This window comes from Mixophyes fleayi, chromosome 2, assembly GCF_038048845.1.
Source record: "Mixophyes fleayi isolate aMixFle1 chromosome 2, aMixFle1.hap1, whole genome shotgun sequence".
Classification (NCBI taxonomy): domain Eukaryota; kingdom Metazoa; phylum Chordata; class Amphibia; order Anura; family Limnodynastidae; genus Mixophyes; species Mixophyes fleayi.
Window position 1 is genome coordinate 167,749,630 of NC_134403.1, and position 22,548 is coordinate 167,772,177.

Below are 22,548 nucleotides of genomic sequence, written 5' to 3' on the forward strand. Positions count from 1 at the left end.
CTCTTCTCTTTTGCAACTGAATCTCTTTTATATTTTTTCTGTTTCTTGTGTATTAATTCTTTAGTGTTTTTCTCTATCTTATATTGTACACTCTCTTTCAGATCTTCCAAATCTTTAAAAGATTTAATCAAGGTCTGTAAATTTTGGATTTCTTTATCCATATCAACCAGCTCTGCTTTTCTCTCTCTGACGATAAGATTCATCAAAGAGAAGGAGCAATCCCCAAGGATAGAATTCCATATTGTTTTAAATTGCTCAGAGGAGGACTCAAAGGAAGGTGCCTTAGTGACAATGAGTCCCTTCGGGATAAGGTGATCAACTTGATATCTCTCTAAAGTGGTCATTTCCCACCATATTTTATTTTCTTTCAATAAAATCTTTTCTAATTTGTTTTAAAACAATATGTGAAGATTATTTTTGTGAATGAATGTATGACCTATGTATCTGAGTGACTTCCTGTATAAAAGGGAGCCAAATTATAACAGCCCTGTCCTTAATAAAGACCAGACCTAAGAGGTAGAAACGCTTTGGTTTGTAAGGGCTGTCTATTTTGGAACAGACCGGATCCTTGTATTACCATCTAAAGTACCAGAGGAACAAAGCTTGAGCATACTCCCGGGAATTTACGATCATTCGCTCATTCAGACTTCTATCTGGTAGGGGTCCATCTATCACCCAATTGCTCCTTTTTTTTATTTTATTCCATATTTTTATATCTATTCAAGTTTGTGGTCCATTTTTGTATGTTCGATTTAAGCTGCCATGTCAGCCACCATGTAAAATAAAAATATTTTCTAGTGTCAAACGGTATTACAATACATTTGTTCTATTTTGCCTTTTCCACATATCACACTGAGGGATTATCCCTGATGCAAGAAAGAAGCAAAGACATTCTGACACCCTGCCTGATTTTATCTTTTTTCCTGTAAGTGTTCTCACATAAGAATTGGACGGTGAAGGATTAATTTATATCATACACCATAAGCATTGGTGCACTTAAGGCGAATGTATATTTACTGTCTAGTAAGTAGAACCACAAAGGAGAGGGAACACAGTGGAACTTACTATATGAATTCACGTTTGACTGTTTAAAGCAGGCCTGTCCAACCTGCGGCCCTCCAGATGTTGTGAAACTACGAGTCCCAGCATGCCCTTCCAGCTATCAACAGGTTGTATACTGGCAAAGTATGCTGGGGCTTGTAGTTTTACAACACCTGGAGGGCCACAGGTTGGACAGGCCTGGTTTAAAGAGTCTATTGGATTTCTTACAATACCTTTCAAAAGTGATTCCAAGACCGATAATCACACAGACAAAAGTGCATAAATAACCAGGCTGCCATCAGAGGGGTACTCTTGTACCGGGCCCGGGGTCACCAGGGGGCCCGGCGGCTCTCTTATATATTCATATTCATTCATTTGTTTTGTTTTTTTATGCATGTTGTTTGTACTCTGACCACAAGGGGGCGCCCCGACGGCCGACAGTGAAGCAGTCCTGGGCCGAAATGACGCGATTGGCCTCGTCCCGCCCTCCAAAATGGCGTGGTTCACCGAGAATCACGTCAAATGACATGATTCTCGGTGAGATTGGGATGCGGGAGAAATGCCAGCTTGCCCGGGAGACTGACCCGAATTTCGGGAGTCTCCCAGACTTTCCGGGAGAGTTGGCATGTATGATATATTCATAAACAGACAGTGTTGATTCAGGAGATTTCAGTTGAATGTTTGGCAGAGATATATGCATCGTTTTTGTTCCATCATATCCACAAACAGATATCCTGCTAAATGTCCATTGGATAAATTGGGAAGTAAACATGTCTTAAAGGCTTCCCGGATGTGTACAAACTCTAGATGCATTGTATACTCTGCTTGATGATTTGTACATACTTGAATGTTTCAAACTGCAGACAGATCAAGTGACTGAGAAAAGATACAAACCTGGGTTTGCATGTGTTTCATTGTGAAGAGGCAAATAAAGGAAGCCTTTTATTCAAATGGGTGCTTAAACACTCATCTGTTTTTACAAAATTCTTTATAAGTAGAGTCTTTACATTTCTTGACCGTTTTGCATATGTGTTTCTGGCCATAGTAAAATCCTCAAAGAATTGTTGGTCTAGTCAATGTGATACAATAGAAAGTGGATTTTCAATGTTTGACACATTTTCAGTAAGACACATTTAATACAGGCTTTAATGCTTCCCATTCAGTGCTTTATTTTTAATTTTTTTAATTAACCCCACTCACAACAGATTCAGGAAAATATGCATTTTACAATTCCTTTCCATTGGATTTATATTACTTTGACAGGTTTAAAAATCCATTTGTCATGAAATAAAAAAAGAGCACATCAATTCATTACTTTTTACAACTGTACAGCAGAGAAACATATCATTTATAGATCACATAACCACTAGACAATAAGGCAAATCTAAACACACCACACATTTCTGCACAGGATATCCATGATTTAAAAAGCATCAATGCATTTCTGTGCCACAATTTTTAGCAAAAGTGGACGAGTAGTGTGGAAATTGCAAAGTTCCCTTTATTTTCTCCAGTGTTTCGATACAAAATATTAGTGATCTCTATTTATATATTTACAAAGATTTGCACGGCTACAAAATAAATTACACATCAGGCTTGGCAAACAGGATGCTTCACAGACTGTACATACAGGGCAATACACATTTATGTTCTATTTAACTCATGACACTCCTTTAGGCATTTGAAACATAAGCCTCAAATTAGATCCGACTCCTAATTAACCATGCTACTGCTTATCTGATGCTTGTGGAGTTCAGATTTTACCAAAATAAAAAAAAACACTTATTTTTCTGGTAAAATGGTGCACTTTCAAGAATAACACTAGGAGGGAACACCAGCAACAAGTCTCAAAGCTACACAAATAAGGCTTTCTAGGCAGTTCTAGGAATTAGAAGTTTTATTCGGTTAAACATTGTCATGTGTTTATTTTGCCTGAAACGTTGCATAGACAATTGTTGGATCATTAGAAACAGGAGGGCAAAAATGATGTGTCTGCATGCCGAGCCTGATACAGTACAAAAGATGGCATTATGGTGGTTAATGGCTATCTACCCACTGGGCATAGCCTCTTTCCACGAGTGTCCTGTTGATGGAAACCACCTAGAAAACAAATATATAAACTAGGTTATCAAAGGTGTACAGTCTGCACAGAGAAAATGTTACAAAATATAATCAAATGAAACCGTGGTGAAAATATGCAAAAATGCACAGCAGTCCTCCAGTTTCTACATACTACAGAATTCATTTTATGAAGATTTCATTTGGGTGTCTGCAGAGGTTCTCTTGGGGTGGGAAAATATCGACCTTGGCAATTTTAAATCGGATGGCATTTCTTCATAGGTATATTTTCTATTGGAAGTACATAAATATGCAAACCAATTTAAACAAATAAAACAAAATTGACAGCAAGTCATTTTAGACCCAATGTCTTATTAATGCACTGAAGACAGCATATCCAGAGACTTAAAAATTAAGTTGCAGTTAAAGGAGTGCCCCAAATAAGTTTTACTTTGAAGTGACATGTACCTGCAACTAATGTTCACACCACTCTTGGAGTAATTTAATCAATGGAATAAGGATGGGCACAGAAATAACCACCTGGCAGACAAATTATAGCACTTACACAAAATACATGCTCTGTATTGAAAATGATCCCCAATGTGTAATAATTTTTGGCACAACAGGCAAGCAGTAAGGTAAAAGCCTAATAGAAAGATTACTTTTACATTAAGCAGCACACTGAGAAAAAAGTTTCACCAATTTCTAATTTTAAGTTTGTGCAGCACCTTCGCTTTTTAACACAGGAATAGAAAGACTAAAGCACAACATAACACAAAGTACACAACTGTCACGCAAGGTTAAGAGTTAGAGGAAGAAGCCTAGAGAACCTGCCAATTTTAAATTTGTTAAATATACCAATGTTTGTCCATTCATGACCAAACCAAATTTGTTTGTGACCATCTCCCAAGTTCACTTGGACCAACTCCCTCGCTAGAGCATACCACATTATCCCCAATATTCTTTTTAGCGTGGAGCTGCTCTAGGCATCAGTTTTCTCAAACATCTGGATCTGTTTGCCAAAGTAAATTTTATTTTGGGTTAAATGTTTTGAGAACATGAAGGCCTCTTACTTGTGATTTTTTTTTTAAAAAAAAGGTCTCCTATTAGATAACTATAAAACACTACAAGGGAGGAACAATGCAAGTGGCATTCAAAGGTAATGTGTGAAAGGCTCCAGAAAGTCCCCTTTTTCTGAGTGGAATATTTGGCATGCATTAAATGCTCGTATGACAGGCTTAAGAAGCTCACCATTACCTTTTCATAGCAAGTGACTTCAGCCAGAGGAAGTCAGTTACTGGCCATGGTGTCAAAATGACATAACCAAACCAGGTAAATTGTTTTATATACATAATCTGGACACCATTATCACATCAGAAATAGTAGAAGAGAGCTGTACAGTGGTTTGTGTCACTGACTTCACATATAGCAACAGTACAAAACGGAATGCACAGTTGCTTTTTCCAACAACAAAAAGGACAACCCTAAAATGTCAAGGGAAAAAAAATACAGCAAATAGAAAATGACAGCCGAACATATAAACAATGGAGACAACAAGCTATACTTTTATTTATTTTTTTATAAACCTCACCTCATCAGCCACACTCCATAAGTGTACAAGCGGGAGTCCTGTTGCAGCATCATAGTTTGTTACCTGTGAAATAGAAAATATATGGATTATAGGGACCATGAGCTATTCTAGATCATTTGAAAGTCACTTTCAGCCAAAATAATCTGAGCAGCATCATTTAAAACAAGCCAATCAATGTTCACCCCCCAAAATTTTGCCAGCTGGGTGGCATTAAGAAGCAGGCAGGTGGGGGCAGTTGTAATTCTTTGCAATAAAGTTGAAAAATATTGGAGGTTATTGCCCACACCTGCCAGGACTGGTGGCAAGTGGTTAACACACTGCTGGCTGTAGTGCTCACATAGTGTTATACTAGGAGAAACAATGTTTTTTTCTTTTATAAGACACTGTTGGGCTCCAAGAGCTGGCTGACAAGTAAAAACAGCCAAGTGGAGCACCCGGGAAGTAGGTCCTGGGGAGAACACTGCCAAGAAGAGTGAAAGCATGATTGGGCCAGAAAGACCTTTTACAATTTTAAGCCACTTTACTCAATTTATGCCTTAATACATGTGTTGGTGAAAAGCCATGCAGTCAAAATTGTGTTTATAGTAAATACAAAACAATAAAGCAATGGAACCACTTGTAAACAGTAATGTACTTTTTAACCTATCCGCCGATTTTTACAAAATGAATAGAAGCCAGTCTGTTAAATGTAGAATTCCCCAGGATCTTTCAAGAAGCCAGGGAAGCTGCATCTTCACTGGCATCAACAGAAATAACTTCCAAAATTTACTTGCCAATCATTTAGGCACATTGGCTACTTGTCTCCTGTTTTTGTTCAGCATTATAAAATTTGTAGCGAAACTAAACAAAAATAAGGTAATAAATTACCTGGGCGAGCAGAGCTGTGCCTCTTGTAATGTCATTTGCAGCTTCGTCTGCCTCTATAGAGAAGTGATCCTCGTCTAGCAATAATAAGAGTCATTTTAGGTTAACAAAACAGGTGCTTTACACATTTTGGCAAACAATTAGCAGACATTTTGAATCAAAGCGTTAAAATGCAGAAAAGCATAGAGTGTTTGAGTGCTGCCTGCAGGAGTTCAATGCTCAGACATTCAAATTAGATTTTGCACTTTTTGATTACAAGAATATTACATTAGAGTCTGTGAAAACTACGCATGTGTACAGAATTGGACATTGTGGTTGGCCTCAAAGATGCTCCCTTGTTACAAATTGCTTATAAAGCTTTTAAGAAAACACCCCCCCTTCCCCCCCAAAAAAATAAAATAAAAATAAAGATTTACCTTGCAGTGGTATCACATTGTCAAGAAGTATTTCCGCTCCCTGGAACGGTAGGGTAACAAAATCAGACCTGAGGGGGTTAAAAAAAATATATAAATATATATTTTTAGACAGACCAGCATTAAGGTTTTTCTCTAAATAGTGAATAAAACAACGAAAAGGAAAAACACCACGCAGTAATTAAAGCCTAGTCAGTAAAATCAGTCACATCCCGGCTTGTTCCACTATTAACCCACTAGGGTAAGCTGCTGCATCAGCTTTTCAGGCAGTTCCTGGATTGTATTAAAGGGATCCAGTTGGATGTCAGGGAGCTGATTGTACAAGCATATGTAGCTCATACAACATCAAGCAAGCCAATACTAATGCTTAGGACTTGAGATCTGGATGTTTGAACTAAAGTATGTTACGCCACGACAGGCTCACTTACACATCGAACAGTCATAGCTGAAAAAATACCAGTGAGTTGCATATACTGATGTGAAGTTTAATACATCATTTGCATGATTTACATCTGTAAATACCTACAAATAACACAAAGAATAATGTGGACAGCTACCATTTCAAACAAAGAAATGGGTTCTGCTGACAAACCACACTAGACAATGTATATGTACTGACCTAATCTGCCTGATTAGTGCAATTTTCACTCGGTCATAGCCACCATAATCAACGTATCGTAGCTCAACTTCTTCAGATTCACTGTGGTACGCCACCACCTGTGCCCTCCACCAAGCATGATCGCCAATGGGTGCTGCACAGATTACTCCAACTGAAAGGAAAATAAATGTTAAGTACAAGGATACGCTAGCATAGTTCACTAAAATGTTGTCATTTTCTCAGAAAATCGACTGCATATAGCATAATATATCAACATGTTAAAAAGAGTACCACAAGCTTGATGATCATGAACACTGTAAAGTGAAAAACATCCACAAAAGTAAAATACAGACCGAAGTGCAGGGTACTTACCTTCAACTGGAGTTGGCAATGTTGGAATGCCAGACTGTGTATAGCAAAGGGACATTAGTTGGTCCAAGCCACGGAGTGCATGAAACGTAGGGTGCGCATGTTGTTGAACGAAGAGGTGCCCTGCGTTCACCACATTGACCACAATTACTTCAACTGTAACTCTTTCTGGCAGCATCAGCTGGGCAAAAAAAAAAAATAATTATAATATATATCTATACCATATTTGCAAAATGTAAGTAAAGCTGGGCACAAGAATATAAAGACACTGGACATAAAATTAAAGAGCATTTATTGCTAGGAGGCGATTGTAATTCGAGGCGACAACATTTCTCAAATATGAGCCAATAATTGGAATTATACACAGGCTGTTTGCATAATACATACACACCAAATGAAAATGTATGTAAAGTTTAAGAAATAAGCTACATATATACAATTATATACAATAAATATACAATTTCCTTGGACCTTCTACTGCTAAGTTATGTGGCAACAACAAAGTATGCAGACAGCTAAAAAACAGAATGTAAAATATCCAAAACCCAGACAAATAAATCTTACCCAGGATGTCATCGGAAGAGAGTGTAGCACCACAGATGGAGGAGGTGCATAGATGTTCGTGAAGTTTAGTTCTTTGAACTTCTTGCCAATTAAATACAGGGCTCTGTCTATTTGCTCCTGAGAACCTGTCAAATGACACTTTATGAAACAGCATATACAATTTTACATTATAAGACATTGCAGCAGAAACTTAAAATGAAATTCAAACATATTGCCAATATAACACTGATAGACTTACCTTCTATGTGGCAGATTTGGTAATAATGCGTGTAAGGCAAAGTTGAGATGTAAATTTTGGCACCGGACAACTCTTTAAGGAAGCTTACAAACCGACCTTGCTTCCCAATCAATCTTCCAACCAAATGCTTCAAGGGGATTATAGAAAGAAATTGATATTAATATAAAAATATGTCCACTCTATGGTAAGACTAGAGAAACTAGTGAAATATTAGCAATTGCGGAATCGGGTGGTAGTCATTATTTTGGCTGCTATAATGACAACAGTTAGCCAGACGTAAAAATTCTGATTAGTATAATGCCTACAAGGAGGAAATAGAGACTTACCATATAGCAGACATACAAGATTCCCCACCATCTTAATAGAGACTTTCTAAAACGTCTCCAGCTTCAATGACGTCAGTTACAATGGCCACAGCGAGATTGACAGTTTTAAAGCAGCAATGGGCAGACCCGCCACCTGTATAATGTAATCCAGGTGTTGCGTCCACCCATTGCCGCTTTAAAACCAGCAATCTCACTGTGGCCATTGTAACCGACGTCATTGCATCTGGAGACATTTTAGAAAGTCGCAATTTACATCTGCCAGCAATTAAGCATGTGGGGAATCGTGTATGTCTCTATTTCCTCCCTGTAGACATTATAGTAATCTGAATTTTTAAGTCAGGCTAACTGTTGTCGGCATTATCACAGCCGCAAAAACATAACACTCATTACCTTAGGGACTTCAAATTCCCAGATGACAAATTCAGCCTTTTTTGCCACATTCTTATCGTTTACATCCTGAACTTGCTCAGACTTCCCCAGAGCACAGCCACTATCCACAGAATCCATGCTATTTACATCTGAACCTGCAAAAAGCACAACTAAAATCAAACACAAGCTCAATTACAGGTCAATCAAATGGCATAACAGAATTTGTTTTTAAAAGTAAAAAATATACAAAAAGAAAAACCAGTTGCAAGCACAGGGTGAAGTTTTATCACCTACAAATGACTAGTTGGCACATGTCCTCATGCAACATTCAGTCAGGGATTTTTCAAGTGAGTGGCCAGACTGGCTTCATGCTGTGTTCCAGATGGAATGTCACATGAGCAAACCCACTCTGAAAATTGTTTAGTGCAAAATCCCGGTCAAAACAGAGCAAGAAAATTTCACATGCACACTTTGTGGCATTTGAGCAACGCAAGGTTTAGGCACTTGGAAAAATAATCCTGATAGCTGCACAATTTTTTTTTTTTTTTGGTCTCCTGCCCCCCTCACACAGGGCTTAGTTTGGAATGAGAAGCCAGGACATCCATAAAAAGTTTGCCAAGGCCATAAAAGCAACCCCCATGATTTATTTTTGGTTCCAAAAAGTTAAACATATGTAGGAACCTATTTGACATAATTTGTTAGTTTGGGTGAATTGGGAGTCTGGCAAAATTAGGGGATGGGGGCTGCCCATAAAAAAAAACATGGACACAAGGGAGACATATTCAGCTTGCATTTCATCTTTCAAGCAGCATTTTATATTGATATATTATCTCAATTTACTGGGCAAAAAGTTGAAGCAGCATACATATAATCCAATAAATGTATGTCAATTACAGCTAGACAACACAAACTAATAAACAAACACTATTCATATCCATTTCCATAAAGCTTTCATGAAAAGGCTACAAAAAGATACCTTACCTCCTGAATGATACACTTCTGTGTCACCAGTCCAAGGGCCTTCATTTTTCATATCCACAGAACTACTTTTCACATCTCCATTGCCGTATGGTACACTCTTGTTTTCCACTGCACCAACATTTTTCGATCTCTCACTTGACACATTAACATTATCCCTTGATAGTTCAATGCCCGATGAACTCAATGACTCATAAGAGCCAACGCAAACACTTGACAGTACGGTGCTTTGTAATGGTTCCTCCACAATGATCCCATCTTCTGACGTACAGACACTAACACTGGAATCCTCCATAGCTGCTTGAGACTCATCAAAAAACTCTGACATTTTATGAACTGGACTGAAGTTTGCCAGCGATTGTGAGGGGTGCGTTGGTATATCACCTGTCATTAGTCCATTTTTAAGTTCTTCCACTTGGGACTGTTCTGTCTGTGTAGCTTCACATGTAGAGCTAATTTCAGTCAAACTTCCACTTTCTCCATTAGCATCTGTCCCATTTTTGTCTAGTGCAAACTGCTGTCTTTGGGAATCTCTTTGTAGAAATTTTCCATTTTTCTCATCAAGCACCTGGCAAGTACCAGACATATCACTTGCTGAGCCAGACATGATTTCCTGTTTGGCAGCTACAATTACTTTTGAAATTATGTTTATAGCCAGTTGTTCAACTATTTTGGCCTCATAGTCTCCAAAAATTGTATTGGGATTGCCTTCTTCCAAACAGTCCACTACAGAGCCTGTAGTTTCATACTGTTCATTTTTCCCCAAGCACTGGGAAAAGGCATCCAATATATCTGCACACTTACCCTCCCTCACCATTTCCATTGAGGAAGATAGGTCATCTGATGTTGGTAAAACATTACCAGCAATTTCACAGACAGCAGAGTCACCATGTTCAAATCCTTCTGCTTCCATAGGACACCACTGATTTGACTTGGGTTTACTCCATGCTATCTGCTCTGCCCGAATACTTTCTAAAGATGGATAGCTACCCTGTTCTGCTTCTTCTCTGGATTCTACTCCTGTCTCATTGGCCACTGACTGAGGGCACTGCACTAGAAGAGACATTTTAACCATGGTTTCTATTTCACCAATACATGGCTGGACACTTTGTTCTGGGGAACGCACAACAAGCAACTCTTCTGATAGATTATTATTTAAAGCTTCAACCTCAGAGCATGTTACACTACAGACAGCCGATGTTGCTTTTGAACCAATTAAAGTTTCTTCCGTCACCAAGTGGGGTTGATTTAAGGAGGCAGCAGGCTCCATTACTTGAATTGTAGCCAAAGTGTGCTCCACATCTGTAGAATCGCCATGTGATACATCTGCTGAACATGATGCAAAGTCACAAGTTGCAGTTTTAGTTGTTTCCTTATCTGTAGTTTGTAACAGTTCAGGTTTTCCCAAGCACTGGGAAAAAGTATCCATTTTATCAGTAGCATTATTCTCGCTCAACATTTCCATGGAGGAAGATTTTATACAGATATTAGATAGCTCATCTATGGTTTGTAACACACTTCCTGTAACTCCACAGGTGGCAGAGTTATCATGTTCAAAAATGTGTGCTTCCATAGGAGGAAACAGATTTGGCTTTAGTGGCTTACTACACTCTACCTCTTCTGCCTGATTGCATTCTGAATAATGAGCACTACTGTGTTCTGTTTCAGAGTCATTATCCACGGACTGAGGGCACTGCTCAGTTTGCATCTCATCAATACATGGCTGGGCACTTGGCTCTGTAGAAGACACAACATATAATTCTTTATCCTGTGCTTTATCCTGGGATTCTGGTAAAATGGAGGAGTCCAGCTCCACATTAAGTGTGGAGGTCTCACTCTTCAGGCCATCAGCCTTGCAGTCGGACAGTGTTTCAGAAAAGGAAGCTACCCTTTCTGCTGAGGGTGTAGAGCATGTAAAGTTAGACAGAGAGGCATGTGTTTCACAGGACAAATCCACAGGTTGTGTCCTTGAACTGCATTGAGTTTCATTTAGTTCTTTAAAGACATCCTCATCTGTTTGCAATTCTGTAAGGGAAATTATATGGTTCGGTTTCTTATCAAGCCATTTTTTTTTCCGAGAAAAGAACCACCAACATCCAACAATAGCCAGCACTCCAGGCACGGCGCATGGGATAATTATGCGCAGGTTTAGGGGCATCTTTAAAAGTACCCCACAACGAAACCTGTAAAAGAAACAAACCATTAAAATACATCAAAGTAATCTTATGTGCTTACCTAGGCTACCATCCAAACATTCTGCAACAAAGTATACAAGCAGAGGGAGAATTATACAAACACTGAACAAAGACACATGCTCAGATATCAGGCAATTGACCAGCTATCACTGTGTGGCCCCAAACGCATGCATAATGGCAGAATAGGACTGAAACATAATAGCTCTGACAATTATGGACATGTCCATAAGTGTAGTGGAAGATCATCACGATCTGCCTGTGTATGCAGACATTTTAAGACTGCACCAATAGGACCAGATTTGGTGCGATTGGGGGCCTGTTACCGTGGTCAGAAGCTGACCACACAAGCAGATAACACTTACCTGCCAACAGGCCTTGTGATCCAATCGATTCTTAGATTACGCATTGCGTGCGTGTCACTGCAATACAGCAACTAGCTGGTACGACCCTTCAAGTTCAGTCGATTTTACATTTGTGATAAGTAGCTTTTTGATATCAACACAACTTTTGTTTAAGGTTTAGTCTTTAAGCTTAATGTAGATTTATAGAAAACTGGGTAAAACAAGTCTCAAAGAAAAGTAAAACGTGCACAATAAAGCTTGTGATTTTTATGATATAGCACTGGTAAATTAAACGCAACTTAAAAGATTAAAATTATACTAAAATGGAGGATAACCTGAAGCTGGTGTAAAACTGCAGTGGCAAAAACAAAAACAAACAAAAAAGTAAACATCTAACATTATGCACCTTCAATGAACACTATACACAGCTACCTCATGGAGGTAAGCAGCTACAGAAACATGCCACCCCCCCCCCCCCCCCCGCTTCAAGTGATTCCATACTATAGATAAAATTACACTATTTTCTTCACAAGTCAGACAGTCTTGCAAATAGAGTTTCTGCAATATAAAATATGCTATTAAAATATTTGCTAGTTTACCACTTTTCTTTACTCTTAAGATATATATTAAAAAAAAAAAAAAGAAGAAGAAAAGAATCAGATGTCTACTTGCAAAGCAGTTCACCAGCTGTCATAAATTTGTGGAAAAACAGTCTCTGCTAAATAAACATTTGTAAAATAGAAAAACCGAATACTTTCCAGAGAAAGGAAGCTCTCAGCAACAATGTGCCGTTTACACTCGAGAGAAACAAAACAGAAAACCGCCAACATTCTGAAAAGGGCTACATAGTGACAACTAGTAGTAATTGTTATTTGACACTTAAGGCAGACACAGGAAGGTGAGACATTGCCAAAGACATACTTCATTAACTTATACTACAATTTCACAAAAGAACATCTTCAGGGCTGTCAAAACACAACTATAATCAAATGCCATAAAAGTGTATAATAAAGCACAATTCTATTTCACACTACCTGCACCAATAAGGAAGGGCGGTGATGACCTTTGAAACCGAAATCTAGTTCGAGTTTGGGTGACCTTGGTGAGAGCACCTCAGATCACACTTGCAGGGCTGTGACATGGTCTCATTCAAACTAAAACTAACTGCCACAATAACTGGTGCACGAGGCGCGTGTCACTATCACTAGGCAACGTCAATAATAAACTTGGTGTAAGTTTTAGATAAAGTAAGCAACGTGCTGTTCACCATATACATCACTGAGTATTGTCTGAAGCCGGGTGCACTCCCACACACCGCCGCACCACAATTAGGAAAGTTCATCCTTTACAGCTGTTCAAGTGGATTGGGGCTGAACACAATGTCATCAGTGGCACACTTGGAGGGGCTCACAACACCGCCTCCCAATGTACTCATATGGGGTATTTCCCTCACCGGCCATGTGACTGAGGTCACCCCCAAGGCCTCATTCACTTACTCCATGTATGGGCCAAGGATCCCCAAACCTCCATATATAAACGTATAAATATACAAGTCTATATATAAATAGATTCTAAGCATGATGGCAACTTCTATTTTTAGAAGTCAGGCCGACCATCACTCCAGATTGCCTGTAATACGCTGGACATCCCAGCGTCACCCGCCGGCCATCGTAATGACATATACACAGCATGCACGTGTAGAAAGCTCACACCCGGAAAATCACAGCACCCAGCTACTTTGATTGACACCACTCTCTGCCTGTCCTGTGTACTGTCGCTGCACACACGTGGGCGCCGGAGAAGGACACACGCCGTGGAAAGAGGTCACCCATATTGCAACGGCATGTGTCAAACATAAACAAGACACCACTTCCCCACCTTCACACACCCGACACTGTCCAGCGGGCAGCATTCACCATACGGATCGGCACCCTTAATATACACGCTACAAACCTTAGGAAAGCAGAGAAGAACACCCAGCGCAATACATCAATGAGCCTTCTTGCAGTCAATGCATTACCAAAACCTCATGCTCTCCCCTGTGAATACTTAAACCTGGAGCACAAAGATCTGTGACTTACCTGAGCCGAGTGCTTGCGGCTACTGACTGTTCCAAGCACTGTCAGAGGGGCGTGCCTGCTCCTTTCCACGCCTCGACCAATCAGCGGCCAGTTGTCAGAGGTACGTCACAAAGAGCAGGGGGCCAGAGCAGGGCCCAACACAACACACATTAGTAACAGGGAGACCTGCCTGGATTAGAACTTGAACGTATTCCGTCACTGTGACGTTGCTTCCTTTTCCCATCCTGGCTCTTTTACAAATCATGGATTTTTTTCAATTGGGCTATACCAATTTAACGTTTAAAAACATTGTAGTGACAGAGTTATAGCAGAGATGGCTATACAGACATGGTCAATAATGTTTAAAATATTTTTTTAAAAATATGTCTATTATTAGGAAAAAAAAAATATTTGATTTTGCTACAATTGCCCATACATAACTTTTGAAAATAATTTCAGGGAGATTCACCATGTGAAACTAAGCTGTTGCTTGCAGCACTGTTCTAGGTGATATGTCCTGCTCTCTCACAGGGCTGTGTCTAACTCTAGCTGCACTCATGGGCAAATCTAGTGTCTCTCAGGGGTTGTAGCAAGGCTGAATAGAAAATTTATTTATTTTTTTGTTTATTTTTTTATTTTAAATTAAATTTCATGGCAATACCGTAGATAACCAAGGAGCGCAGCAATAAATTTACTAAATAAAGAAGTCTCCTATGCAAAAACGTTGCCCCAATCACCTGTGATAACATTGGTGAATAAATAGAGCAAAGTAAAAAACAAAAAGCTGTATTTTTATTAAGTGAATCCTGGCAAGACTTTCAAATAAAAAAATAAAATTCTTGTATGGTTACCTGATAGACCATTTTAATATCACAAGCTATATAATAAATACTTCTGTATACATATAAACTCTCTATTTTATTTTTCCACTTGTTCTCTTTAACTCTCACTATTACTACCTCTGTTGTCCCATTTATTTATTAGTCCTTCAATATCTTCTGTTTTTTCTTTTGATAAATAATTTTTATTTGACTTTCAAGAGTGTCACGAACGCCCAGCCTGTACCTGATACAGCAATCTGAACAGCTGGCCGTGACTGGCGTCACTTTAGTCACTTAGCAATGAATACACCTTTTCTGCCACCACAAAGGATTTATTCTGGTGTCTTTACGCTCACCAGAACCACTTATTAATGTTTCACTCTTAAATCATATAAACATGTAGCACGAGCCCAGAGAGGCTCATGCTACATAAGTTCACAAAGAATCACGGAGAACACACTAGATTAAATTTAAAATGGGTTCCAAGGCTTAGTTACAATAATTAATAACAAGACATACAATATATTTAATTACACAAATACGTTTCAGAAAATAGAATAGGAAAAAAAATCAGAATTACTACCTACTAGTTAAGGCCTAGTGTGTGAGGGAAGACATCTGAGAAAAATGAGACATTTCAGTCTTGATAGACCCCTCATGAAAATGCACACATTATTGTCTAAGGCAGAAGATTTTAAACCCTTCTTACAGGCTATTCACCCCCCACTTTAGGAATTACATTTTAAATTAAGTCAGATTGATTCCCAAAATGACACAGAGCTTTCCAAAGTGAATTATCTATCACTAAGATATATGTTTGGGCACCTGTTACGAGCCGCGGCGGTACTCACAGCCACCGCGGCTCGCTTCTGATGCCCTCTGACATCCCGGCCGTCGCATTGACGACCTTGACGTCATTTCCGGAGTCCACCCGACCGTTGCTAAGGCAACGTTTGGACGCCAGCAGTAGCAGCACCGAGTCCCGGCGGCTGGGGACAGCCGGGTGCGTGCGCTGTAGGGGACACAAGCCTGTGGGCTAATTTGATGAAAGCATGATTAATTAAGCAGGGGCTGTGTGTGTGGTTTCAGAGCTGGGCTCTGGTTGGCTGATGCTGGTATTTAAGGCAGTGAGGTCTGCAGCCTCACTGCCGGTTATAGCTTTTCTGCCACAGTCCTGCTTGTTCCTAGGACCTGCCTATGTTCCTGTCCCTGTCCCGTGGACACTCTATTGGATTTCCCGTGTATGACCCCCTTGCTTGGATTTGGACCCTGCCTGTTTGCTTGTGACCCTGACCTTTCTTGCCTGTATCTTGACCTTGCTACCGTGCCTGTGACCTCTGACATTGGCTTGTCTATTGGATTCACTGTCTGCTGCCGGCCCTTGACCCTTGCCTGGACTTCACTCCGCTTTCCTGGGTTCTCCCCAGCCAGTACGCACTTCACGACCCTCTGCTAGTCTGCGGCCAAGTCTGTCCCCACCACTAGGGGCTCCAGTAAACACCTGACTGGCAGAGCAGACTCCGGGTTGTGCTGTACCGGCTACAGGGGTTCCTAACAGCACCTCAGAGAAACTCATTATTTTAATTTTAATTTTTATTATTTAGATTTATTTTTATTTTTTATTTTATTTTATTTTTGCACAAATATTATATTCGATTTTATTTTTATTTTTATTGTTATTTTATTCTATTCTATTTCTTTTTATCCTATTTTTCTTTACTTTAACTGATACTGTGTTATTGCCAGGCAATTAAACAATGATAAGGGGTAAATTTGAGCCACACCCCTAGATTGAAAGGGGTATAAATTATGTCCAAAAGGAACCAAGAGTTACTTGCCCTGAGGAAGCCCAATTATATGGGTGAAACGCATTGGCATCAATATATTCATTTCTATGTTACATCTTAGAAAATTACGAGCTCGTTTATCCAACTAACACCTGACTGTATAAAAACTTTTTGGATTCCGCGCATGCGCGAGATGAATTTAGTGAAAGACGCAGACTTATGACGACCCGTCACCTGCGCGAATACCCGACAGGTCACAGGATTGGAAAGGACCGGACTTACCAGGGATTTATCCGACTACAGCGTAATATATTCCATAAGAGCCTGTCAAAGACTGGATTGTCTGGAAGCGTTAAGGGTGAGTGGATTGTTGTACCCTGTATTTACACCATCACCTTTACTGAAAATCGAGACAATTCCACGGACACCACATTAAAGTCAAAGGAATTACAATAAAGACTGTATGAATTGGACATTCCAACGGTGAGCGGGTTGTTCTACCAATGTCCTGCAGCAACTTCTTCATTCATGACTGTTTATTGATCTGTCAGTCTGTTCCTTATCTATTAGAACCAATATATATGTTGTAAACTTTTTTATTCTCGCACTATATAGATATAGAGAATTTTTAATCCTGGCTCTATACTTTTTTATCGAATGCCCCTTATATTGAGTATTGGACTTTATTATTATGTCTGCATACGCATAAATGTTTTTATGCATATGTTGCAGAACGGTTATTAATTAACCTTTATATATCTGTTGTATTATATGTACAATATTACAATTTGGCATCAGTGCACTGATCTTTTATATGCATTTCTATATTACCTTTGCATACTGACATTGATATATATGTTTTAAGACATTATTTTCAGCAACTATATTAAATATATTCTATATACTTTCACTTTGCTTCTATTATACTTTGCGCCCAGAATTTTATTTTGTTCTTTATCTAAAATAGGGGAAGGGACATCCCCTTATCTTATCTGTGAGCAGCATTGTAGAATACTATTTCCAGCAGCGCATATTGGAAAGTGTGTTTTATGTATCATACTCATGAGGCCTAGTAGAGTGGAACAAATGGCACTGTTACAGAACTGATTTAGTTTATGTATTTATTTATTTATTTGCTACTGTTCATTCCTGGCTGAGATGTGAAGTCCTTGATTAGAGTCCCCTGTTGATAGTTGCTAATAGTAGCAGTGTCACTTACCTCTGGCAGGAGGCCCAGATTCTCATTTTCCTGAACTCATATGGCAAAGGCCACTGCAATCCTTCACTGGCAGAAGGCCCAGAGCATATTTCAACCTAGCAATGAAAGAGTTACAGATGTAATCAGCTAGCCCATCATAGATGAGAGAGTTTTAAAATGGCCATTTTGAAAAGAGGTTATTTGGAATCCGTATTGGCAAATTTTACAGAGGGAGGATGGCCTATATGGAACGCCTATGGAATTTGAAATTGATGGAGGGAAGCCATTAGTGCTTATTTCGGGACTGCCAAAAGGTAGGGCATGCTACTTCTTTATTTGTGCAAGTGAATCTGCCAAGCACAAGTTGCATTCTCACTTCTCACTTGTAAAAGGGGGCTACACATACATTTGTGGAAAATGTTCGTCATGGAAAGTGTAAAAACCTCATTATGACGTCCAACCTATTTCCATGTCACGGAACAATAAAACCAGAATCGGAGCCTAAGTACCCCAGGTAAGGAACTTGGGAAACATGAAACAGGCACTAGTTTAGAGTAAAGGTGATGTTGACATAGGCGGGGAAGTATCTCCTTAAAATGTGAAAGATGGGAAATGAGATCTTGGGAAAGATCAAAATGTCATCAAGATGATTAACCAATGATTAGTATAGTAGGTCTCAAAATATCTCGTTAACAAAGGCCTGGAAAACTGGTGGTGCATTGCACAGGCCGAAAGGTATAACAAGATATTCATAATGCCCATCCCGGGTATTGAGAGTAGTTTTCCATTCATCCCCTTGGTGTATATAAATGAGGTTGTATGCTCCTTGAAATTTAGTTTGGAAAAGATCTTGGAAGCGCTGATCCGATCAAACAATTCTATATCAAGATAAGAGGTAAAGGGTACTGGTTCTTTATGGTGATGGAGTTCAACTGACGATAGTCAATGCAGGAGCGAAGTGACCCATCCTTCTTTGTAACAAAGAAGAAGCAAGCTCCTGCTGAAGAGGAGGATTTTCTGATGAAGCCTCATTCCAAATTCTCAGAAATATACTGGGATATGTCTTAGATCTCAGGGAGAGTGAGAGAGGATAAATTCTTCCCTTGGGAATGGATTTTTCAGGTATGAGGTATATGTGACAGAACCAAGGGTGGTGTGGAGGAAGTTTCTCTGATGCGGTTTTATTAAATACATTGCAGAAAGAAGCATAAACTGCTGGCAAGGTAGGTTCCTGAGAGATGATATGACAAGAAGTAGCGAGCTTAATGATCCTAACACGTGTAAGGCATTGTTTATGGCACAGAGATTCCCAAGAGATCACTTGTGCATGGTGCCAGGCAAACTGAATTGTGTGAATTCTGAGCCAGGGTAATCCCAGAATCATGGGATTAATGGACTGAGGCAATACCAGGAAGATGATCAGCTCCAAATGTACAACTCCTACCAGCAGTCGGACAGGAAGGGTGACACTGAAAATGGAGTTGTTGGAGACACGGTTGTAATCGACAGAGGAATAATGGCTGCAGAAAGGTCTGCAGAGGCAGGTGGAATTGTGAGACTAATGCGGAGGAGATGAACCCGAGTCCACAAAGGGAGATGTTATTATAGAACCACTAGGAGTATCCAAAGTGACGCACATCACAAATTCAGATCTTCTTGAAAAAGAGGGAGTAGACCTCCAAGCCTCTAGTTCGGCCTCCCTATTACCAGCTAGGAGGAGACATTTCCCAATCTCTTGGGACAAGTAGTGAGGAGGTGTCCAGCTTACCCACAGTAGTAGGCAGAGTTTGTTTTTAAAATGCCTTTCACGTTCTTCAGGAATGAGACAAGACCGGACAATTTGCATGGGCTCCTCAGGAGAGAGTACTGAATTCTGGAACCAGGGTGCAAGGTGCGGGGTGAAACAATGAGAACGATCTCTCTTGAGTGTGTTCTCTGTTGTGTAGGTCCACTCTAATGCACAGAGAGATGAGGGAGTCGAGATTAGAAGGAAGCTCCCTGGAGGCTAGTTTGTCTTTAATATGTTCAGAGAGTCCTTGCCAGAAAGTTGTTACCAGTGCCTCATTATTCCACTGTAACTCAAAGGCCAGGGTATGAAACTGGACCACGTACTGGCCCACAAAAATAGTGCCCTGGTGAAGATTGGATATATTTGCTGAGTTACTAGTTGAAACATGAAGGAGCTGCTTGCCACATATATGGTAATATTGGACCATGACCCTGGCCAGCGTCAGTGTATTAAGAATTTACATTCCATAAAGTAATTTGCTCAAGATACATTAAGAAAATAATAATGATTTCCCTAAATGTCTTTTTATAAAATGACAGTAGAATCATAACTAAGTTTTTATTGTGGGGAGGAGCCCATAAGGGTCCTCTACACCTGCCAATCCTTAACAAAAGTAAAAATTAATAAGTGAAGGTGAGAAACAAGAATTGAATAAATAAATAAGTGCAGAGTGATCATCATCATCATCATCACCATTTATTTATATAGTGCCACTGATTCTGCAGCGCTGTACAGAGAACTCATTCACATCAGTCCCTGCCCCATTGGAGCTTACAGTCTAAGTTCCCTAACATACACACACAGACAGACAGAGAGAGAGACTAGGGTCAATTTTTTGATAGCAGCCAATTATCCTACTAGTATATTTTTGGACCCTATCTATAGCTGGGCTTAGTATAAAAATTGCTCCTGCCCAGCTCAAAGGCCTGGGCAAAGGAAGTGAAGTGCAGTAAAATACATTTTGGGAAAAATATGCTATCTGCTATACTCTTTCAGTGAGGTTACCATCTACAAGTGATTTTCATGCACTCCTGGTTTGCTACTCCAAGGGCACATAGATTCCAGGCTCTCTCAGCTGCCCAGGCCCCAGGCCAGAGGGCAAAGTTAGTCTGTCCATGAGAAGAGGGACCTTTCTCTCACCCTCCTAGGACGGGTTGGGTACGAATTGATGACACTGAAAATAACGACAACCAACAGAACTACACGAGACTCCCTACAAGTCCATTATTGCGACAGCTACATAGTAGGCACAATGTAAAACAGAAGCGAGCTATGCCTCCACATAATATAAAGACATACATAAATTCCCTACTAATTTTAATTAACGATAGCATGAATGACTATACTAAAGGTGAACGACAGTGCTAAATGTCTACACATGAAATGCCTACTGAGAAATATTACCTTCAAATATAAAAATCACTACAAAAAAATATCCGACAATAAATATTACCTACACTATATAAATAGGAGACTGCTGCATACTATCAAGAAAGATCGTGATTATATTACACTCTCGACGTGTTTGCCGATCTGTCATTTCCATACAAGGCAGGTGAGTATTGGGGCATAGTTCCTCGGCATATTTGAAATATCAGCGCCTGAGAATGGTTCCTTCATCCGATATAGATGATTCGGATATGCACTGATATAATTCACCGGCCGCGGTTTTAGGATTACAGCCTGTGTCCAGCTGATCGGCATTGGATAGTGAATCATTTGTATCTCAGCGTCTTCATCGCTTATAAGATCTATGAGGAGATCCTTCATTATTACCATCATTTCGGATGTTCAATCAAGTGACATTTATATTATTTGTTTTGGATCACGATACCAAATACACACACCGATCAGAGACTTCACCACATCACGCTATTGATGCATTCTACAATTGGGTGAGATCTCTCCTATTATATACCATCTGATAACACAGGAATTGCTCTGTACTCACTGATTTATACAGTGATAAGGTGTACTGGCCAGACACCTATACAAATCATACACGATAGAGGTTATTGCATCCAGCGCTATGTCTATGTGTTTATTGTGATACATATCACCAGTTATATTTGTTATATCATTAGCATGTCATACATGTGAGTTCTGCCATTCCATTTTTTATATATTCTTTTATATATTTTATAATCCATTAAATTACTTTTTATCTTCATTGGACGCACCCTGTATATTTATTCTGTTCTATTTATGTTTTGGAGATTGGCAATCTCATACAGGGGATGCGACAAGAAGATATGTTATACCATAGAACAATAATATATTTTATACTGAAGTGATATATACGGTTGTAGCATAGTAAGCGTATTTGTCTTTTAGTTACACTACATAAATGCCTACCAAAATACAAATGACTGAAATAATAAATACAAAACCGAAATTACTACTAAATGTATTCCTGCATCCTATATTAACGACAGAACATTAATGTCTACATCAAAAATCACTACTGAAATATAAACCCTACACATTATTTTGGTAAACAAACCCAAATTGATGATCTATTACTAAAAATAAAAAATTCATTTACTCACGCAAAAAAAAGGTGTATGAAAACGGTAAGAGTGAAATCGATATCATTAATAGTTATGTAATTCCATATGTACTCAATTACTACATCATATATTAGCTTTATCAAACATTACAGTCTCTGTATCTTTTTTAACATATTTAGTTTATTATTGACATTTAAAGGTGTTAGGACCGTAACAGTTTAACATAACTTTGAACTTAGATGAACAAATATACTTTTCCCGACCATGCATGCTATTCATACTTACCAACTTTTGAAAGTTGGCTTCCGGGAGCCTGCCGGGGGAAGTGGGCGTGATGGGGGTGGGGCTCCAAAATTTGTGTCATTTTGGACCCACCCCCGTGACGTAATGATGCAAACGCATCATTTTACAGCAGGGGGCGGGACCAAACGCTGCGAT

General features: G+C 39.3%; 1 protein-coding gene and 1 long non-coding RNA gene across 3 annotated transcripts in view; one reads left to right on the forward strand and one right to left on the reverse strand.

The window, feature by feature from the left end:
* Nucleotides 1-2,185: 2,185 nt before the first annotated feature.
* Nucleotides 2,186-14,130, reverse strand: LOC142138332 (uncharacterized). Of its 2 annotated transcripts, none has more exons than XM_075194937.1 (11): nucleotides 14,027-14,130; nucleotides 9,413-11,592; nucleotides 8,453-8,586; nucleotides 7,737-7,863; nucleotides 7,499-7,623; nucleotides 6,938-7,115; nucleotides 6,587-6,737; nucleotides 5,971-6,038; nucleotides 5,558-5,631; nucleotides 4,691-4,753; nucleotides 2,186-3,141 (listed from the first exon to the last, which is right to left on the reverse strand). In XM_075194937.1, the coding sequence occupies exons 2-11, from the start codon at nucleotides 11,565-11,567 to the stop codon at nucleotides 3,079-3,081; spliced, it is 3,138 nt and encodes a 1,045-aa protein (XP_075051038.1). In that variant the 5' UTR covers nucleotides 11,568-11,592; nucleotides 14,027-14,130; the 3' UTR covers nucleotides 2,186-3,078. The 2 variants fall into 2 exon arrangements, with proteins under 2 accessions (XP_075051038.1, XP_075051037.1); XM_075194936.1 differs by lacking the exon at nucleotides 14,027-14,130 and adding an exon at nucleotides 13,442-13,463.
* LOC142138333 (uncharacterized) overlaps nucleotides 13,731-22,548 on the forward strand; it is a 63,982-nt gene continuing 55,164 nt past the window's right edge. The window contains exon 1 of the long non-coding RNA XR_012688011.1: nucleotides 13,731-14,126. This is a non-coding gene — a long non-coding RNA (uncharacterized LOC142138333). The remainder of the gene's footprint in view (nucleotides 14,127-22,548) is intronic.

Bases quoted from the DNA above. Each gene is read 5' to 3' on its own strand.
- LOC142138332 (XM_075194936.1), bottom strand. The intron at 6,738-6,937 runs GTAAGTACCCTG...TTTTCCTTTCAG, and splicing joins ATTGCCAACTCCAGTTGAAG to TTGGAGTAATCTGTGCAGCA. The intron at 5,632-5,970 runs GTAAATCTTTAT...TATTATTGCTAG, and splicing joins CAATGTGATACCACTGCAAG to ACGAGGATCACTTCTCTATA.